This window comes from Monopterus albus, unplaced genomic scaffold (genome assembly GCF_001952655.1).
Source record: "Monopterus albus unplaced genomic scaffold, M_albus_1.0 scaffold93.1, whole genome shotgun sequence".
Lineage (NCBI taxonomy): Eukaryota > Metazoa > Chordata > Actinopteri > Synbranchiformes > Synbranchidae > Monopterus > Monopterus albus.
In genome coordinates, this window is record NW_018127973.1 from 807080 (window position 1) to 827846 (window position 20767).

Genomic DNA, 20767 nt, shown 5'->3' on the forward strand with positions numbered 1-20767 from the left:
CCAAACTAAATCATGATGTATTGACGAATGGTAATATAATTAGGATCCAAAGGGCACATTGTTGGTGAATCGGTGGCTCTCCAAGTGAGATTTAGAGACCACCAGGGGGTCCTAGAGGAGTTTCCAATGAGCTCAAGAAAAATAAAGTACTTTTATTTTCTAATATTTAATTCTACAAGTGTTAACGCGCTGAGGGTAAATGTAAAGATGAGCAGGTTATCTGACCCATACGTTTCACTGTATATATTTCCTATATAAGCATATAAATAAATAGGCTACAAACACGTAATTCTAACCCCCACAAAGGGATTGCTATGCTCCAACCTAAACCTCTGACGTATAAATAATTCAAGCTGTTTAAATAGTATTTAAAAGTACGAATGTGTGTTAGTACCTGGACAATCTGGCTCGGTTGCACAGACAAAGTGGGGAAGTTTCCTCGGCCGTGAATGGGGACGGCCTCCCCCAAGATCGAGTCCAAACGCTGCACCTGATCCCAAGACAAGACACTGAACCGCCGACTCTGATCCGATGCATCACCTCGAAACATGGCGATGTTAACTTTCGGCCCCCAACCCCCAAAAACAAGAAATCAGCAGAATGTGAATCAGCGCTTAGTCCCACCTCAGATCTGTGTTTTCTCTCTTTAAGTACAAGTGATATGTTCCCGTCTCCGATTATTATCAGTGCTGAGATGAAGAGCAGGAAAAGTTAGTCACAAGCGTAGAGAGGTTGGACTGGAATCATCCGTGTCCTGCAGAGCGCGCTGCTGAGAGTTTAAAGCCTCCTCATTAGCATGAGCTCTGTGATAGGCTGCTGTGTTGGCTCATTGATTATGCCGCTGCGTCTGCAGGGAACACCCTTGATGTGACGCATTTGACAGCCTCCTCCTCTGCATGGTGCACCCTACTGCTGCGTGCTGACAGGGGTTTCCCTCAAACAAGCATAATGATCTAACAGTCTTATGCTCTCCAACACCTCAGCTGCAGAGTGATTAAACGACGACCTATTAATGTAGTATTTGGACATTTATGTCTGATTGAAAGAAACAAGTCAAACTAATTAATTGTAGAGATCGGGTAGTTAACAGCTGTGAAAACACCACCTCCACTTTTCTTGCTATGATGCATTTCTCTATTTGCCTAGGGAATGTTTGCAGAGCATGCAGGATGTTTTTTCAGCAACGCCCTACTTCATAATCATACATCACGCACAGGAACCCAAAGAAGATCATAAGTGCGTCAAAGCAAGAGAAAGAAGTTAAAGGTCCAGCTGGAGGCTGCTTCAACTGCAGCCACGTTTGGCTTTTGCAAGCAAGATTATCCCAAAAGTCTCAAGCCCTGTTTACTAACCTCTAGGCCTGTGTTTCTCAATCTCTTTGGCTTGTAAGCCTAAACCAAACAAATGCTTGCTTGGTACCCCTTGTCACCAGTTCAAAAAGTGTTTTGTTTTTTACTTTTCTTTTTGCCTTTCATTCAAAATAATATAATGAGATCTGCACAGGAAAAAGTAACCAGTAATTCACATGCCCATGGGCAAATTTAATATAGAAAAGCTGAATTAACATAATTTTGTGTGACATTAAATGTTTTTCTGCTTTTCTGTCTTTATCTGATGGCCCATCAGATTTCCCGGTTGCTGTAAACTATGTAGACATTACTTCGGCTTTAATTTCCTTTCCTTTTGCTTATTTTTTCCTTTATAGTCTAAAATATATACCACCTTAAGCCTTAAGGCAGCTTTATTAACACAGTGCATTTACTGTATGGCAACACAAAAGTGACTCAAAACTGAAATGCAGAAATGCCAAAGATGTTTTGAATGTTTTCACCATTTTCTAGTTTGTCCACCAAGTAGTGAGAAGTGTCTAAACTCTAAATGTCTGCACAGGATAGGCCTACTTCTTGCAGCTGTTTAAATACGGTATACTGTATGTGTATACAGTATATCAAAAATGTTTATGTTGTGGGTTGTGTATAAAAATTACTAGGCTGATATATCAACAGATTTTTTTTTAAATTCTCAAACATTTATTTCACTGAAATCCAGGCTGTACTTGTCAGTAGCTGAGTATTTAAACTGCGATAGCAGGCTAATTAAACTATAATACACACAATTTTATAAGCCCTTATCATTTTTAGTAAATGGTTGTGTAATAAGTGGAGAGCTGTTACCTTTGAATTGTTTGTTTATTCAACCAGCGGAAAATTAAAGCATACAGCCACACAAACATTTTCTCATGATTGTGCAAGATTTTAAGAAAAGGCTATGATAACCCCTAATGCTCCTTTTATTGCAGCTTTCTATTTAAGTTTCCATATTCCTCAGTGCCATTTCTTTCCATTCTGCCTCCTTATCTGTGGTGTTTTTTGTTTGTTTTGGTGCAGATACAGAGACATTCCCCTGCTCTGAATAGAACATTTGTTGGGTTTATGCTTAATAACGTAGCAGTTAGTTCATCTGAGGAGGACTGTGTTCATATGTGTACTGTACACATATTAAATTACTTTACTGAGCTGGTGAATCTGTGATCTGTTAGATGTAGTCAGTGATCTCCACTTTAACAATTCACTCTTTAATCTTCACTGTTCACTATTTCTTTCAGTTTGTACTGGGGTCGCATTGTTGCTGTCTCTATACATTTTCCTGCCCCATGTGTAGCTTAGTATGTGCTTAAATGCAGTAAATATCCCTTAAAGAAGGGCCGTACACAATGGTAGACTCTAATCACAATAGCAGATGTTACTTTTTCAGTGCTGATTAGACCTTAACATTTAACAGTATGCATTTTCCCATTGAACTATACAGGTGAAAACTCTAGTAAAATGACCCACATATGCCATCATTTATAAAATCTCCAACTTCTTATACCTGTCCACAGAGCTTGTTAGTGTACCTGTAAAATGTTTACAAGAGAGTAATGCTCATTTCATGATTAACCTGTTACAGGTGTAGTGATGCAGCACTAAAGCACATAGGAAACACACAATCTCAGACACACAGGTCATAAATATACAGTGTGTGCATGCTTGGCTCATGCACTTCTCGACTGTTGCCTACAGATGGAGGTTGACAGAGTTTCCCAGGCATGTGAGAGGTCAGGTTGTTGTCATACCATTGATTTTGGTCTGCACAGAAGATCACTTCAAATCCTTGTGGTGTCAACATAATCTTGTTTCCGTGGCAACAGCATCCACGGTTGTCAGGCAGATGGGCAATGGTGTCTCCAGCTGAGGGGCCTGCCAGGTGCCAGTGTGTGACATCTGCGTCATCTGACTATAAATAACCTTCTTTGTGGTAACTGTGCCTCCTGAAAGCAAAGCCAGTATTTACCTGGAAGGGAAACATTTTGGGATTAGAGAACAACAATGGCAGATAAAACCCAGGCCACTTGACATTCTCTGGTTCCCTCACAGTCAGAGAGTGAGTCAGGTGTAAAGTTAAGACATTTATGTAGTGGAACAAAAACAATTAATACATTTACATCAGATGCATACACTGGAATGTGTACTGTATAATTCCCGTTCCTTTTGTTAATTTCTGTCATTGTTATTTTATCCCTGAACTTACATCTCGGTGTAGCCATGACAATTGAGACTGTGAGTCTTGTAGGTGCGGTGAGACAGCTAGTATTTAAACACACCTTAAACAAATGATACAGTAGACAAGCGTATGTTGTAGTCCTATCCATGCTCAAACATTATGCAAATAATATCATCAACTTGAGTAGCCTTTTCTTCTACGTTTGTGCTCAAAGGCTGGTAAAAGACGTCATTTAGGCTAGTTGTTTTGTTGTTGTCTGTCTTTGCCTCTTGGGCAGTGAAAAGAAGAGGAACAATGTAGTGGAACAGGCTTGATTCAAGTGCAGGGACATGATTAGATGTCACAGTGCGCTGTAAATACATAGCTAAAAATTTATGTTGCCGAACAGCGAGCAGTGAAGTGTCACAGTGATTGGTTGATAACATTCCATTTGTCACATTGGATGAACTGTCAAGCTCTTTTTCTTACTTGCCTGTAAGGGCTCCTACAATCTAAGTGAATTAGTTTCCTTAAAAAACACCCTTCTTTTGACACTGAGCACATTCAGATTTGTCATACTAGAAGACCGAGTGTTTGCTAATATTAGAGTATGTATCATGTTTTGGAGCGTGCTGCCATAGCAAACTTAACGAAGCAGCTGCTGCTATCTCATTGCATGTCTCTGACATTATACTGCATTTTGAATTTCGGATCAAAATACACTATGATTTATTTTGCAAATGAATTAAACATGTTTCTATCTATGGCAGCAGATAACCTGTCTTTACACACAGGTTGAGCTGACCAGTTATCCTGGACACCAAAGGGCCTACCTGCAATAGAGATAAATTGTGATAAGAGAGGTAAGTTTGCTTTTCTGGATTGCTCCAGATGACAAATCTATGGGACAGTGGAACAAAGTTACGCAAGCCGTGGTGCTGCTGACGTCAGACTCCCTTCACTGCCTGCTTGATTGATTACAGTGTAGTGCTTGGCAGAGCTGACCACTGTGCAAAGCACTAAAACACACTATAGATTCCAGTGGCATTATACACTCTGGCCACACCTGTACAATGAAATGGAAAAACAACACACTGTGTAAAAGCAAACACACACTATTTACTGTTGATCTGATGTGTTACTACTATTGCTAAACTGAAGTCAAATTTTTTGTTAACCTAACCTCATTTTCTAATGATCTAAAAGTTAACAAATTAGTTGCAAATGGTGTTATTTTACAGAATCAGCTGTGCCATAGTCTCAGCTCACTTTACTTTGTGAAAGGGTGGAAACAGAAGGAAAGAAACTGTGACTCACACTGATGCTGCGTGGAATGTAGATGGGATTATTAGTAAGAAAATGTAAATCTAACAATGTCTGAGTGTTTAGAGACATGGATCTAAAATGGTATACAATAAAATTACAATGAAATTCCTTTGGAAGATGTGATAAAATATTTATTTTTCAAAAAAAATCAACTTCTGTATATAATAGGTTTATGTAATATATGTAAAACAGAGAACTAAGGGAGTCATGCTCACGAGTTTATCTAAATCTAAACTCTCAGTTAAATGCATGGCTCAACATATGTGACTTATAGAGACGCCTATGTAGAAGAGAGGAATGTCTGTCGATGGTAATAAAACACCTTCACTCCCATCTGTCTGTCTGGAACATCCTAACTTGAATAGCTTTGCTAGCTGGAGCTTAAATCATGTTATGCAACAGCCCCTCAACCACCCCAAGAGGACATTTAGGAGCCCTGTTGCAAATTAAGAAAATAAACCCATAATTTGATCCCCAGCTTCAGTGTTGATAGATGGTTCCATCTCAGTTGTCACTCTTGTATTTCCCTCCACTGATCAAACTTACTGCACTGCAGGAATGTAGAAACAGCTGTCTAAAATGTGCAGATACTGCTGAGTCACCACAGAAGCTTATAAAATAAATTTGATCTGTAATTTTCTCAACAAACATGCCTGGTGTGGACCTGGTGCATATTAAAACCTGCCAGAAAGTGGAACTGGCTCCTAAAATTCCCTCCACTATTTACCAGAGGGGGGAGAGGGAAGCTGTATTTAGCAGCAAGGTCTGAATTCATTTCCAGAAATCCTTCTCTTCATCTCTATCCAGTGGCCAACAGAAAAACTGTGCTTGAGGGGCAATAAATAGTGTAACACATTAGAAAGGAGCTGTGTCGATTCACTGGCCATCTTTGAGGTTACGCACAGCAGAACCATGGAGCAGCTCCCTCACAGACGAGTAAAGGTCACGATTATACCAGCACAGCTTGACTCCTGTAAATGATACTGCTGGTCTGAAAGCAGCAGCACCAGCTTTATGCAACCTCTCGGTCAAAAATAAGTTGGCAGCACATTTCTCAGACATTCATCCAGATTTTTTAAATCCTTCTCCTGGAAGAATTATGGGATCGAGTAGGAGTGTATCTCATCATGCTATGGGTCAGAAATGGCCAACTGGAGGTTTCAAAAGCAACAAAACTTCTAATGTGTCAAAAGATAAAAGTACCCTTATTACATGAATATACTGTATTTGCAGGTATGCTCAGATTCATGACAGGTATTTGTTAATATTGATAGCCAATCAAGCTTCTGAAGGAAAACAAACCTTGCTTGTTTGTTATAGTTTAGAGGTAAAGGGTTCAGATTTATGTAGAGCCGTAACTGAAAGCAGACATGAGGCAGCCATGTTGCACATTTGGCTGAAAGCTGGCCTAACTTACATACTGTGTAGAGCTATGAGCAGCTTGGCTTTCACCTCAAGATCTCAAAGATTGAAACACCTTGTAGCCTGTGTGTTACTATAATACATCTCTCTGTCTTTCTCTGTTTGTCTTTGCTACCTTCCTCCCCTTTCCATAACTGCTTTTTAAATAACAAAGATAAACACAATAAGCGATATGCAGCATATGTGCTGTGTAAAACTCTCCTGTGGCCTTTGATGTAAGTCAGACGTGCTGGTCATGCCCTTTTAGTGACTCACCCTGCACCACCTATCTCTCTGTCAACTTGTCCCATCTCTTTTTTTCTTCTCAATTTATTGACCTTGCTACATAAATGTGGGCCGTGACCATGCGCATGAAGTTCAGTGGCCTTTCTTGGCTGTTGCACAGCAGTCATCCTTCTGTAGAAAACCAGATTCTTATAGCGTATGCATATCTACAGCTGATCTGCTTGAGGATCCATCTGCCTGATAGAACATCTAATATTATTATGTTCAGTGGTGGAAGAAGTTTAAATAGCCATACGCTATAAAAATGCTCCATTACAAAGAAAAATCCTATATTCAAAATATTACTTCAGCAAAATATGTAATATTATTATTGGTAATTAATATTATTAGCAAGTACTGTGCATGAAGTATAAAAGTAAAAGTATTCACTATGCAGGGAAAATGGGATTTGTCATTATAACATAACACAGATTAGCTCAGTGATGCTTTAACATGTCGGCAGCATTTTAGTAGAGTTCTGGAGCAAATTTTATTCATACTGTCTAGTTCTTGGTGGTTTAATTAAAGCACGAGTATCATAGAATTGTACTTCAGTACACTATGTAATTAAAAGTTACTTTCTACTACTGATTAAAGGAAAACAAACATTGTAACCATCTGCTGTAAAACACCATCAAACAGCAGTATAATTTACTTAAACATATTAATATCATTTTAGAGTTTACAGATTTTTATACAGTCCAAGTAGATAATATCTTTTCAAATAAATAAAACACAAAAAAGTTGTCAAAGATTTTGAAACACTTCAGGACTGAACCATACCTTTAAAAATCAAAATGATTTAAATAATCTCTAATGCATCTTTGTTACAAAAAAAGTTTGTAGTTGCTTTACACTTTATTGTCACTTTACTGTCCCTTATTGTTCTTTTGACTGAAAGGTTTCTCTGCTGCACTTTTGTTTCCTGTGTTGCATTCGGGACAACGTACAACCTACAGTATTACTGCACTGTAGCTGCATCATAATTGTGTTTCTGATTGTTTATCTTTGTCCATTTTGTTTATTTTCATCTTATTTATTATTTTTATTTTAACAGTGCTTTACTTTTAATTTATCTTAATAAATTTTATTCTTGTTTTTAATGCTTTTGTTTTTCAGCGGTGGTTTCTTTGCCTGTATAAAACACTTTGAAATTCCTCAGTGTTTGAAATGTGCTCTATAAATAAAGTCGCTTGCCTTGATTTTTCACCTAAAATTCTACAGTCAAACAAATATTTTCAGTGTTACAAATACGTCACATTGTGCTTTATATTTACTTTCAGTGTTACAGTGGGTGTATGGGTGTAAAAGACATTAACAGGATATTTATTTTTAAAACAGGAAGCAAATCTGTTGTCAGGTGAGCCTTAATATTACAAAAAAGAATTATCAACAAAAACATTTTCAGCTAATTGATCAAGGCCATATCAAACAGTCTGCGTGATAATGGCTACTGCGATAAAGTCTGACCCTGTGGTAACCTGGTACATTAATCCAGTTCCGTGGAACATATTCAGGTTTCCATGGGAAACTTTTTCCACTTCACCACAAGCAGCCATCGTTTTCCACTGCAGGAAACTGGGGATATCTCATGTCTTTTTGTTTATCCACTTATCTAATCTGTGCACTAAAAATACTCAAACTTATCTATCAACTTATTTATCATGAGCTTTCTGTACTAAAAGGCTTTTGGGTTTTTTAAGTGTTCACAGAGTCGCCATCCTCAAACACACAGGTAATCAAATCCACCCTCGTCCCACCCAGAGAAATTCCCAGCAAAGTAGTGCTCAAACATATGGATAAGTACTGACCAAACTCCACACACAGAGAGGTTGCCATGGATGTTCTATGAGGAAATCTTTATCATATTTAATGTCAACTAGAATGCATGAGTTTGACATTTTTTCTCAGCTCTCACCCTAGCTCAGAGGTCAAACACCTTAAAGTTTTGCTGAGGGAATTTTGCAACATACACCCACTTCAAGAAAAATGAAAGCATTGCAAGAATATTAACCTAGTTGCTTGTGCTACTATTCCACGATTCAGTTATTATAACCACCACATGCAGGTTACCCACAGGATTCACATGTTTCATGTTTCACTGGCAGACACACTTTTAGCTCCACAGCAGCAATGATGCTGACAGCAGTCCTGACTGTGAGTCACCTGTTTTGTTCTGAGTGGTGCTTCACTTCTGAACTGATAAAACCAGAGACCAATGAGGAAAAGACACATGACAGTAGAGCCAAACACGGCTCGCTGAAGAGGAACAAGCATGATGAATCACATCCTCTCTATGTCATCCACATGGGCTGGATGACCCTTTCTCCGAAGTAAAATAAAGTTGGTTTGACTAAAATACATCCACTTATTTTGAAAACCATCAGCAAAGCAGGTCACTCCCAAAGGCTGACCGGGTGACCTCCAAGTCTCTATGTCACAAGAACACAAGAGCATGATACACCCCAGCAAGCAAATAGCGACCTGCATCCAGCAAGGATTCAGATAAGACACATGTCAATACTGCTGACAGATAAACTCATTATACACTGATGATACCTTTACTGGTGTTCAACTCATTGTCAGATTACTCTTCTTCTTCAAACAGTGTTTAGTCTTCTAGGCAATGATGGATTATGATCTAAATGCAACACAGCTGCTGAGGCAGTGATGCTTTGGCCCTTTCACTCTGCGAGACACTGAGGCAAAAGTCTGACCATCTGTTCTATGTTAGTTTACATAAGTCAGATGTGTCGCTGCACTACATGCCTTAGTAAGGAGTCTTTTGAAGTCCAAGGAGGTAACAGAGACATGAAAAGTTTAAGATGTCCATTCAGATTACCATATTTCACAGCAAATATGTTCTTCCTTGTGTACGGCCTGCGATTTGCAGGCATGAGATCTAATCAGTTTATGACTGCAACAATCGTGTCCTGCCTGTACTTTTATGTTTCTCCTCTGGCTGTCCTAAAAAAATGGTTTTAAAGTACAAAAACACCAAAAACTTTAATTGAATTTCATATAAACGTTTTATAATTACGCCACTCTCTTGTGTTAAGGTTACACTGATCAACACATACTACTATATCCTCCTCTTTGGAAGCATAGTGGCTACATCTAGATGCAAAAAAAGACTTTAAAGCTCCTCTGCTCACAGGTGCAGGTGCAGTCAGACTCCAGACTTGGCTGCCACAGTCCATCTGCTGTGATCGCCAGCCTTTTGGTTAGTTTGCCTCCAGTTTTCAATTTTAGTAATTGCAGGCAGAACCACTTCTTAAGGAGTATAACCCTGGGCACAAGATAAACATTATGTCATTAGCGATGCCAAGGGAGCAATTTACCACACTGATAGATGATATTCTGTCTTGCATGGCCATTCACAAGGGGAAAAAAACCTCTAAGCTGCAGCCCAAACAGCTTAATCTTATTTGGTGGGAGTATACTGTATATCACAGCACATGCAGAGACAATACAGCAGATAGTTGTATTGTCTAAAACATCCCTTTTTAATTATGGCTTGTCCTCTGGTGAATACTATACTGTACATGACCTGGTTCGTAAACTTTGACATTGTGGTATATTAACTAACATGATTAATTTTCTCTAAATATCTTCTCCTGGTTGAACTGACAGTTCTGTACCCAGTCTACAGATAAATATACTCATACACTTTCCCAACATCTCCTCAAGGACTGTGTCAGCTATTGTCAGCACTGTGCATCTCATGAACACTCTTCACAATGTACTGTGCTATATAACAAGTCATAGTTAGGCCTGTTTAATAATAATAATTTCTTTAATAGTCCCATGTAGAGACATTTCTCACCAATGGCAGTGTTATCTGAGTCACTGCTTGGCAACCAGGGGCAACTTGAGGTTTGGTCTTGCCCAAGGACACTTTGACACACTTTGACTATCTAAAGCCTTTGCATGTCAACTGTGGAAACTAGAAAAATAGTTCTTAACAGAAAGAAGAGTCAGGGTGGGGTGGAGGCAGACAGCAGAACATTTGATCATTTTTATTGACCAAATGTTACAGTTCCACTGTTACATACAAGCGCTGCTTGTAATGATCTCTACACAACCTATTGGTCTTGATGCACACTGATAAATTAATGACAAAGACTATGGTTCTTCACAAACATATGTACATCTTTAACACTCAGCAAAAATAAATAAAAGATAAAAAGGTCTTTATTCTCATGCTACTAAATTGTCCTGACTAGGCTGTGACCCTTGTTCATATCTTGCCCCCTAGTGGCACAAGTTAGCTCCTGCTACTTACTCTACCATGGTAGACAGAATGGTGCACTGCATGCTATAAGATCACAGCCATGAAAATGACTGTTTGCCGTGCAACAGCTCTCGTCAACATTCCTAAAACATTACTCTGCCTGAAATTGTCCAAATGCTGAATCTGTGCTAACCACCAACGCACTCAAGACTGGTAATGAACTGTGGATGTGCAAAGAAAAAAGTAGATCGCAGCAATAGGAAACAGTGTGTCAGTGTTAAATACTGCAATCCAAGCCCTGCTACGCTGCACACATTTGAATTTGATTTGACATCCCGCAAATCAGATAGCACAACAAAGTGGTGATTATATGATATGTGGAGCAGCTATTTCTGAAATGCTACACACTTCAGTCAATACGTAGCCTTTATCCATGAAACATATTCAGTTTACCTGCAGTATATGCAGAACGGATTACACAGTACACAAAACTATATGATTTAATAGAAATAAAATAAAAGCTGCACCTTTCCATCCTCCCTCAAACTGATTACTCATTTATCTAGTCAAACTGTATCCACCCAGTGACACTGTGATAACACAGCCCTAGATCACAGGACATAACAGAACATGACATAAGGCTAAATCTTGAAATTCCTCACTATCCTGAGCATACCAGTTTACTAACTCTAAACTGTTTTTTCTGTACCTTTCACATCTACAGTATCCCCAGATTTAAAGACCTGCTTGTATAAGATACTACCAGCAACTTAAGCACTGCCGCTTTGAGGTTCAGTGGAAGGTGTGGAGGCATGTTCTGGGTGTCTTAATAAAAAGGTGCTTAAAAATACTGCTGTATTGTGCTTCCAAGTGTTACTAAGATTTACTTCCATCCCGAAGGACACACACAACAGGACACTGTTGATGTAACTCAGAGAACATTACACCCTCCAGGTAATGCTTAATTAATTCATTAGAATCATGAGATACCCAAACGGCAACGCACAGCATGACCACCACTATGAAAAAAATTCTTCAGTAGTCAAAAACATTGTCAGTGATACAGAGCAGTGTTGAGTACAGCAGTACAAGTCCACTATGACTCTTCGTCTTCTCCTGTGGTTAGCGGGTGCTCTCTGGGTAGGATAAAGCCCATGTCAGGTGCATCGCCCAGAATCAAGGTGGTGTGGCTCAATGAAGGTGAGGGAGAAGCCAGACGAAAGGCTGGGTTGATGGAGTGCAGCGAGTCCCTCCTGCTGCTTCTACTGAACGGGGGACAAGGCGTAACCACGGAATGGCAGGCATGGTGTCGTGAGCAGCCTGCAGAAGGTAAAGGCTCTGTTGAAGGTGCTGCTGTGTTGGAACCCTCCAGACCCAGAGGGGTGGTCTTTGGGATGCCAGGGGGGCACAGGCCTTGAAATTCAGAGGAGTGGACCATCCTTTCCAGTACATCCTTGGTGCTCTGAGTGCACTGTGGGTAGAAGAAAAACAGGAAAGTGGGCCACATCTTCAGTTTGTGTCATAAAAGGCAAAGCTGACATGACAGCAGTAAAAACAGGACAAATACAAAGTAAATTCTGCATTGTGATTAAAATGATTAGCTAACAAGTCATCACAGTGAAAGCAGTGGCTGCACTAATAAAAGCACTGTCAACAGACTGAAATGTAGAAGCATGGAGGCAGTGAGTTAGATGCAGAAAAGCAATCAGAAGGAACCGTATGGAACAAGAGTAAAGAAATATGTAGATTTGTGCAGAGAGGCAGCTTCATCCTGTGGTTCCTGTGGCTCTGACAGGAGTAGAAAGGGAGGTCAACTTTATGCAGACTTGCATTTGTTTGTCGCCATGCATGAACAATAAAGCCCCAGACAAATGAGAAAAGCACCTCATCTAACTACATCAGCCTTAAACATGAGCAAGTGAACAAATATTAAATGAATGATAGTGAAGCATGCACAATCAAGTATGACAGCGCGCCCACTTGCACCATCATAAGAAATCATGATCTGCCCTGACAGTGTTAGTGCTTATGCAGAAAAAAATGGAAAAGAAATAACTCAAAAGATGGAAACAGCTCCAAACCTAAACAGCAACTCTAATGACAGCGAAGGGATGTTGTGACTGGTTTATAGTTCAACCCTACTCTTACCATCGACCGTCTACATGCAGCAGCGCCCCTCAGGCTGTGCAGGACAAAGCAACATCCTGACAGTTCTCCTCCTAGCAGGGTGGAGCGGACACAAGTCTGAGTGCCAAATCTTTCATCCAGGTATACAACTCAAGTGTTTATAATAAATAAACCTGCTCACTAAACGATACCATTATTATAAACAGAATGACCTTAGAATACACAATGTTTTACACACATCTCAAAACCTGCAGTAAGGCACATCGAGTAGAAAAATTAAGAGGCAAAACAAACTCAAAACAGACCCAAACCGCAAAAATAATGTTTATTTGACACATAAATGAACACTTTATGCTTGTTAGGTAAAAATAAAATAAAATAGAAATCAAGATTTTCAAAAATAAAGCAATATAACTAATAACATACAGTAAAACAGTTGATATGTTGACAGTATTGAGAGAATCTCATTCAAGGCACATGACAGATGATCTGTGATAAAGTGCTGATGAATCCAATATGATCTCATCACAAGCTGCATGTCCAGTAAAAGCAGTAATCAGGTCGTTTGCGTGCATACACCTTCAGCGCATCCACACCAAGCAAACACAGTAGCACAGTAACAAGGAGGTAGATACAGCAACATGTTGAACTGCTAAAAGTGTAAAAAAACAAGTATTTAAAAGGTGCAAGAATTAAAAATTACCATCCCACAGCACAAAACAGCCACAACACATCTCTGACAGCCTGGCAGGGTTTACAATGGCCTGAGTAAACGGTTCAGTTTCTGGCTGTTAAAGCTATCTGCCCACTTTCTTCTTTATTTTACTGATTAATGATGTCAAACAGTTACAAGTGACTTTAGAGATGTTTTGTTCTAATGCCAATAGGACAATTGTCACCAGCGCTGCCATTTCAACATGTTGCTGAAATAACAGTGAAATATGAGAATGACACTTCAGCAGTTCTACTTTGACGATCTATTCTATGCCTGTACCAAACCAGCATAAGATGAGCCCTAGTAATGTTGTTCAAGTCCAGTCATAGTCCTCTTAATATGCCAGCTAACAGACAACCCAACTGGGCCTCCATTATTACAAAACCATGCTTCATTCTTTCATATATATATATATATATAAAAAAAAAAAAATAATTAAATGTGCAACTTTAACACTTAGCACAAATTCAACTACATGTTGGCAACTCTACTTGGGGCTGAAGCTGGAAGTCTGGAGGATGAACACATGGAGACAGAGTGGAGAAGGCACATAGGGGGCTATTATAACACAGGAAGTATGGGACGGTCAGGACTTGGGAGGGACCATAAGCTGGTTCATCCTACCATGTGTGTGCCATTCTTGGCCGCAAAGGGAGGCAGCTCTATCTCCGAGGTAGAGGCAGCAGGGCCTGCCTCATCAGGAGGCAGGAATCCTCTTCTGTCAATCAGACTAGAGAGCAGAACATAAGGTTATATTGTAATGGACTGATGGAAAACATGGACTGAACCTAAAAGAAAATGTTTCTAGACCCTGAGCTGATAATGTGATGAGTGAGGCATTGGGTAAACTTTAGAGGAAATAAAAGAAAAATGTGTGTGGGGATGATGGGGAGTCCTGATGCCTTTACTTACCTTGGGGGCATGGGGCCACATAATGTTGCACAGCAGTTGGTTATAATACTGTTGTAACTGTATGGGTTCCCAGAGTCCTCTGTCCCCCTTTTACTCGACCAAGAGCCCTTTATCTGCGTAATGAACCAAGAAAGCATGTTGTCACTTAGTAGATACGTTTTCTCAATCCTGAACTGAACTGTTATATAAAGGTTACGAATACTAACATCTTCATTTGTTGTGAGGTTGGATGCAACTAAGTAGGTATGGAAGCCTGAGAGGCCCAGTATAGACCAGATGGAAAAGAAACAAATCACCAGCTCCACCACAGTACACGAGGAAGTGTCAAGGCACAACGACATCACCATTATCAATGATTAATAAAGGCATGTGAGAATTAAAGCAATGTGAGTAACATCTATGAATGTGTGCAGGCTAGTTGTTTCCCGGACAAACTTTTTCTCACTCTCAACTATCCTTTGCACAAAGTACACCTGTAAGAAGCAGTTCAGCTACCTTATGTGTAATGTCCTTTCTCATAATACTATCCAATAAATGTGAACAAGAATTTATTTCATTCTGCGAGAAGCTGCTCGCAGAATGAAATTAATTCTTGAGTGCGATCCCACTTCACATTTATGCAATGCTTTCCCACCATTTTACTAAACATCCCACACATGCACTTCACAGCAGACAAAGGCAAATGTGTGTATTATTTCTAAATATAGCAAGGTACACACAGGCACATTCACAAACATGTCATACACATCATACATACCTTGTGGCAATTCACCCACACCCTGTCAGTGAACAAGAAATTAAACCACTCTGTAGTCATGCAGTCTATATTTGTCCAGCCGCTGACATCATCTCACAAGGACATGAGGCAGCAAACCTACTACTGGAAAGCCAAATGCCTAAAAGTGCAGCTTTGCTGCAAGCTAACTCTCTGATCCTATTATGTGTAGGCTTAGACTGAGGAGCAGTGGGAAAGGCCTTGTCAACGGTGTAATTTCTTGGCAAAAACAACAGCAAATTCAAAAGCATCGGATTATGTAGTATATGCAAAGGATATCTGGCAGGGCTCTCTTGAATGGCTTGAAGAATGCTTTTACCTGCTTGATAGCCTGGAGAGAAAGACAAATCAGAACAAATCTTAAAGTAGTTCTTGATAACACGACAGAACGATTGTACAAACACTACGTGAGAGTGAGTGAGAATACTTACGCAGGGTAATGTGTGTGATGACGCAACCAAATATGAAAGATGTCAGAAATGACAGAGAGACGATGAAGCTGTAGAAAAAGCGGTAATTTCGCTTGCCCACACAGTTCCCCACCCACGGGCAGTGATGATCAAACCGTTCTGAGGGTGAAAAATACCAGAAAATATGGACAGAACAGTTAGTAAATCTTAATGTTCACAGGTAACTTGATATGTTTCATGGCCTCCACTTTAAAGCACACAGTAAGTGTACTATAAAGTCAAAGAAATGCAACATGCCAAAAGACCCCCTTAAATTTTTCACTCTTTGTTATATTGCAGCCATATGCTAAAATCATTTAAGTTCATTTTTTCCTCATTAATGTACACACAGCACCCCATATTGACAGAAAAACACAGCATTTTTGACATTTTTGCAGATTTATTAAAGGCCTGGTCAACGTGATGGGAAGAAAAAAAAAATTTAACATGAGGTTTGTGCGTGTTGTGTTTGTTGGGCCAGGTAGCTTTTAGGGGAAAAATTAACCATTAATCAATTAATCAGTAAAACAGGAGGTAGATTCATCAATAGAAAAATGGTTGTTAGTGGCAGCACTAATTGCATTAAGTGATAACTTCACAACACATCCTTACCCACACAGTTGTCACAAAGGCTGCAGTGGGAGGTCCGAGGGGGGCGGAACATTTTACAAGTGAAGCAGTATTTGAGCTTTACCACCTGCTGATTGATAAGGATCTCCTTGGTCCGTGGAGGAGGGCGATAAGTAGATGATCCTGAGGTATCTTAAAATAGAGAAGTACAAGGGGAGAGACTCATATTTGCACATTTGATCTATACAGTTCCCCCAGGAAACAATCAAATGTTATAATAAGAGATATATAAAAACAAATCAAGCTGTGTCTGGCTTTTAGGATCTTCAACCATGATAAAAAGTAAGCTGCTTAGGTGCTGATCTGCACTTCAACAGCAAATGCATTCCTCAGACATCCCCCACAGGGCAAAGCTCTTTTATCCCACCTGTCCCACAGCAAGTCTGCTAGAGTGCACCTCACCTATCTGCTTCTCTATGTCTGCAGCTTCATCTGGGGTGGCCCTAGGTAGAATCCCTGGGTCTGTAAAACTGGTTCGCAGCAGGGAGATGGTCACAAATAGAAAAAGCATCCCACCAATCACAGGTATAAAGACAGTCAGATGCTCCACAAGAAACGGGCAACTATAAAAGAAAGAGACGAGCCTGCTTGAGTCAAAACCAACTTTAGCCCTCAAATGTATTAACACGGTACACAGGTGAAAACCAATAACATAATGCAATTGGACAATCTCCACTTGCATGTCAGCAAAAACCTTTTAGGTTGCAATCAAGTCTCACGGGAAAGACAGATGTAGAAGAACATTTGCAGTTACTCACTCGAATGCAAAGAAAAGGCAACAAGTGACAATAATAAGGCCCAGTGTCAGAGGAAGGACACCACTTTGTCTGGCCAGGATGAACCGTCCATCGCAGAGAAACCTGTTCTTTCCTGGGAACACTTCCCATTTCCTCCGCAGTCGCTGCACTTTCTTCACGGTGTGGATCTGTGCCGACGAGGGTGATACCGTCAGCGCCCGAGGGTCGATCTGCTGGTACTCGCAGTTCTTCATCATGTAAACGGTATCGACACGGTTCGGAGGTAGCTAAAGGCACACACAAAACTATTTCTCGCTACGTGTTCGAGAGACAGTAGTTTCAAGATTCCGGCATTATACGCTGATATTTTGCTTGTTCGGTGAGCGTTCAACTACTCACCTTTAAAGCTAACGTTAGCGGTAGCTAGCTAGCGCCCCAGCAAAAGCATTCTTTTCCGTAGTTGAGTGTTATGAGCTGACCAGTTCCAGAGTTAACTCAAGGTTAACAACCATCTTTGGTATTGAAATTAAAACAGCCTATAAATATTAGTACTCATTTTAATATATAAGGTCGTCTTTTAACACGAAATCAACACAAACAAACGAGCTTCAGCTTGATGCAGCAGCAGTTTATGCTTCCACTTCCTTTTTTTCTTCTTCTTTTTCCTCTTCATCTTTTTCTTCTTCTTCTTTTTCCGTTGTTTAATGGCGCTTGGCAAATAGCTTTACGTGCATTACCGCCACCTTCCACACTGGAGTGTGGATCAGTACGATCTACTACTATAATAAAATAACCTCACTTAGTTCACATTATATTGTTTTGCTCAGTCCTGTACTCTCTAAAACCCTAAGAAGTTCTTTGTATCCTATATCCCCTGAGTTTTCTTTCAACACCTCCATTAAATTAAAGTTCATTCCATCGCTTTGAACTGTATTTTTATATATAACTCCCTCACCCACCTGAACCTGGGACAAACAATATGTTCCTACAGTTTCCTGTACCCTACACAACTCACATTCCCCTGTATTATGCTTCTTCATCAACTTCAATGTACTTTTCAAACCAGTATGCCCAAATCTCAGTCTTGATATTATATTGTCTTCCTTCCTATTCCTAGTACTTCCTCTCATTTCTCCTGCATCCCTTTGGAGTTCACATTTCCTTTTTCTTTGGCTGTCAATAACCTTACACCACAGCGTGAACATCGAGGTATCAACCCAAGTCTCATTGCTGACTTGGAGCAAAAACACATCAGTTATGGGGGGAGATGATTTGTAGATCAGTGGTAAACCCCAGCAACAGCACAGCGATAATCTGGAGTGGCATAAGTAGATCTAGGTGCTGTGTTTTCACTACGCAAATTAATTAAAGCCCAGATAGAAAATATAATAATTCAGTTAAAATGCTGTTTTAATTCTACATAAAACACCCCTAAAGGAAAACATTTGAAATGTTAGGGGCAGTGATGTAATTTCATACACAGTAACAACACACAGTATGTGCAAGCATCATGAGGGGTAAGTGGACAGTACATTTTCTTTTTTTGTAAGTAAACCATGAAAGAACAAAACTGATTACACACCGTGTAGACGGAAAGAAAATCTTGAGTGTGAAAAATTAACATATCTCAAGTAAATGTTTGACTTGCCTCTGAATTATTCATCACAATTAGTTTAAATTTTATACTCAAGTCTAACTTTGCTAGCTCAACTTTAGCTACACATGTTTACAACAAAAATGCAAACAGAAATTTTACATTATGCTTCAAGAAAGAAATACCTTCAAATAAAAATAAAACTGAGGGTCCTTTCACAGGAATAAAATCTTTATTGTCCATTCACAAATCCAAAAGTCCCAAAACTATAACATCATATAATTCTTCCAAACATGCAGCACAATATTGAACTAAGTAAAAAGTAGTTTTTTTCCAAGTGGAACCACAGTCTTTCCCAAGTTTACAACCAAACAGTGTTCAATAAAATTTCAGATGCATTTTAAATAACTACAAACACATTTGACTAAGATGTGCAAGCTTGTTAACTATTGAATGAATAAGTTTGCATTACAAATGCTATCATGTCAATATGTTCTATGTAGGACTGGACAACATAACCAGAATATGAGTGTTGTGGTACTCTACCTTTCTTTGTTTTGGATTTGCTTATCCAAATACAAGTTACAGCGATTTTCTGTGACACTGACAAAATGTTGCATTCATGTATTCAGTAGCTTTGAACTGCTGTTGTACTGAACAATTTAACAACTGATATAAAAAACTGACCAGTGATGATGATGATGATGATAATGTACTCAACACACTTGTGTGTGGATTCATAGCTTTTAATATATGGCACATAGCTCAGTCCTATATAGAACAATTGCATTTAAAGCTCAGGGTAATGTCTAAAGTCATGTCCATGGCAAGAAGTTACAATGCAGTGCGAGGCCCAGCACCCAGTACGAGAGGAAATATCCCAGTATGCTCTGTGTGGTAGGAGAACAGGTTTTAAAGTGATGCAGCAGTGTAGTAATGGGGTTTTGAGGTGTATGCTTGCATCCATTTCTGGAATGCACCTGCAACTGTACGCTAGGATATGATGTTTTCCTTCGATGAAGAAGCGGCTCATTGAGGAGGAGCAGATGTGCGCTTATCCAGAAGGGCACAGGAGAAGAGGAGGCCATGAATCTTGTTAGAACCTGGAAATGTAGAGTGAAAATAGGAATGAGTGTAATTAACTCCCCCCCACCACCCAGATGGATTCAACTCCCCACAAGAAGGTGATTAAATGATTTACTTACCTGCACGTGCATGCACAATGTTCCAAACACCAGAAGTACTGTTGAGTGTACAACATACACAAACACTCTTGGGTTGAAGAATCCTGGTATGGGTTTGTCAAGTCCTTTAGTTCCACTTGTCTCCCACAGTCCAAGTCTCAGACACAGCTCTGGATTAGCTTGAAAATATGCATAAACTGCCATTATGCCGAGAGTAGCCATCGGTAGAGCCAGAATAAAGTTTGGTATCTGCTTCAACTCAAAGTAACGGAGGAAGCCCACATCCCAGTAAACATCCTGAATATGAGAATAAAGCAGGGGGAAGGGTCTCATGCACCAGAGGGGTGGTGGACCATTTTCATCTGGAAGCCGGTAACCCTTCCTTTCAGCAAGCGAGAGAAGAGCAGGAGGGATCCGCTCCAACGAGAAAGATGGTGTGCAAAATGTCCTATACCCATAGTACTGGAAAGCACCAAAGGGAAGGGCAATAACTGCTGTTCCTAAGAGGGAGGTGAGCAGGAAACAGATGATGGCCCAAATGTAACGAAAGACTTTATAGTGACCTTTTATTGTTGTACGATATGCCTGAATCTGAGAAATGGCGTGCAGTGATGGAAGATAGAGTAGAAATCCTATGTTGACAAGTCCATTGGATCGTGCTGCAGTGGCTATACTGAGGGCCAGGCAGGCTCGGAAGGTGAATCCTTTCTCTAGGAGGTACAGGCCACCAAATGTGAGGGCAGCAAAGAGGCTCTCTGAGTATCCAGCAGTCATGAAAACATTGGCAGGCGTGATGCAGTAGAGAAGGCTGGAGAGCAGAGCGAGACGTCTGTCCTGAAGAACTATTCTACTAAGCGCATGCAAGGCAACCACACT

At 39.9% G+C, this 20767-nt stretch overlaps 3 protein-coding genes across 4 annotated transcripts in view; all 3 read right to left on the reverse strand.

Annotated features, from left to right (window-relative positions):
* tent5ba (terminal nucleotidyltransferase 5ba) overlaps positions 1-776 on the reverse strand; it is a 4611-nt gene extending 3835 nt beyond the window's left edge. Inside the window, exon 1 of the mRNA XM_020608383.1 lies at positions 395-776. Coding sequence (XP_020464039.1) covers positions 395-550 — 156 coding nt within the window. The 5' untranslated portion in view covers positions 551-776. The remainder of the gene's footprint in view (positions 1-394) is intronic.
* Positions 777-10494: 9718 nt separating this feature from the next.
* On the reverse strand, positions 10495-17781 carry zdhhc18a (zDHHC palmitoyltransferase 18a). Of its 2 annotated transcripts, XM_020608493.1 has the most exons (11): positions 17513-17779; positions 17135-17400; positions 16779-16939; positions 16359-16508; positions 15729-15866; positions 15577-15628; positions 14729-14831; positions 14523-14635; positions 14235-14340; positions 12917-12987; positions 12152-12239 (listed from the first exon to the last, which is right to left on the reverse strand). In XM_020608493.1, exons 2-10 carry the CDS (start codon positions 17368-17370, stop codon positions 12946-12948), a joined length of 1101 nt encoding a protein of 366 aa, XP_020464149.1. In that variant the 5' UTR covers positions 17371-17400; positions 17513-17779; the 3' UTR covers positions 12152-12239; positions 12917-12945. The 2 variants fall into 2 exon arrangements, with proteins under 2 accessions (XP_020464148.1, XP_020464149.1); XM_020608492.1 differs by lacking the exon at positions 12917-12987 and having other exon boundaries at positions 10495-12239; positions 17513-17781.
* A 792-nt stretch (positions 17782-18573) lies between these two features.
* pigv (phosphatidylinositol glycan anchor biosynthesis, class V) overlaps positions 18574-20767 on the reverse strand; it is a 3115-nt gene continuing 921 nt past the window's right edge. Inside the window, 2 exon segments of the mRNA XM_020608375.1 lie at positions 18574-19810; positions 19913-20767. The exon segment at positions 19913-20767 is cut by the window's right edge and continues 35 nt beyond it. Coding sequence (XP_020464031.1) covers positions 19523-19810; positions 19913-20767 — 1143 coding nt within the window. The 3' untranslated portion in view covers positions 18574-19522.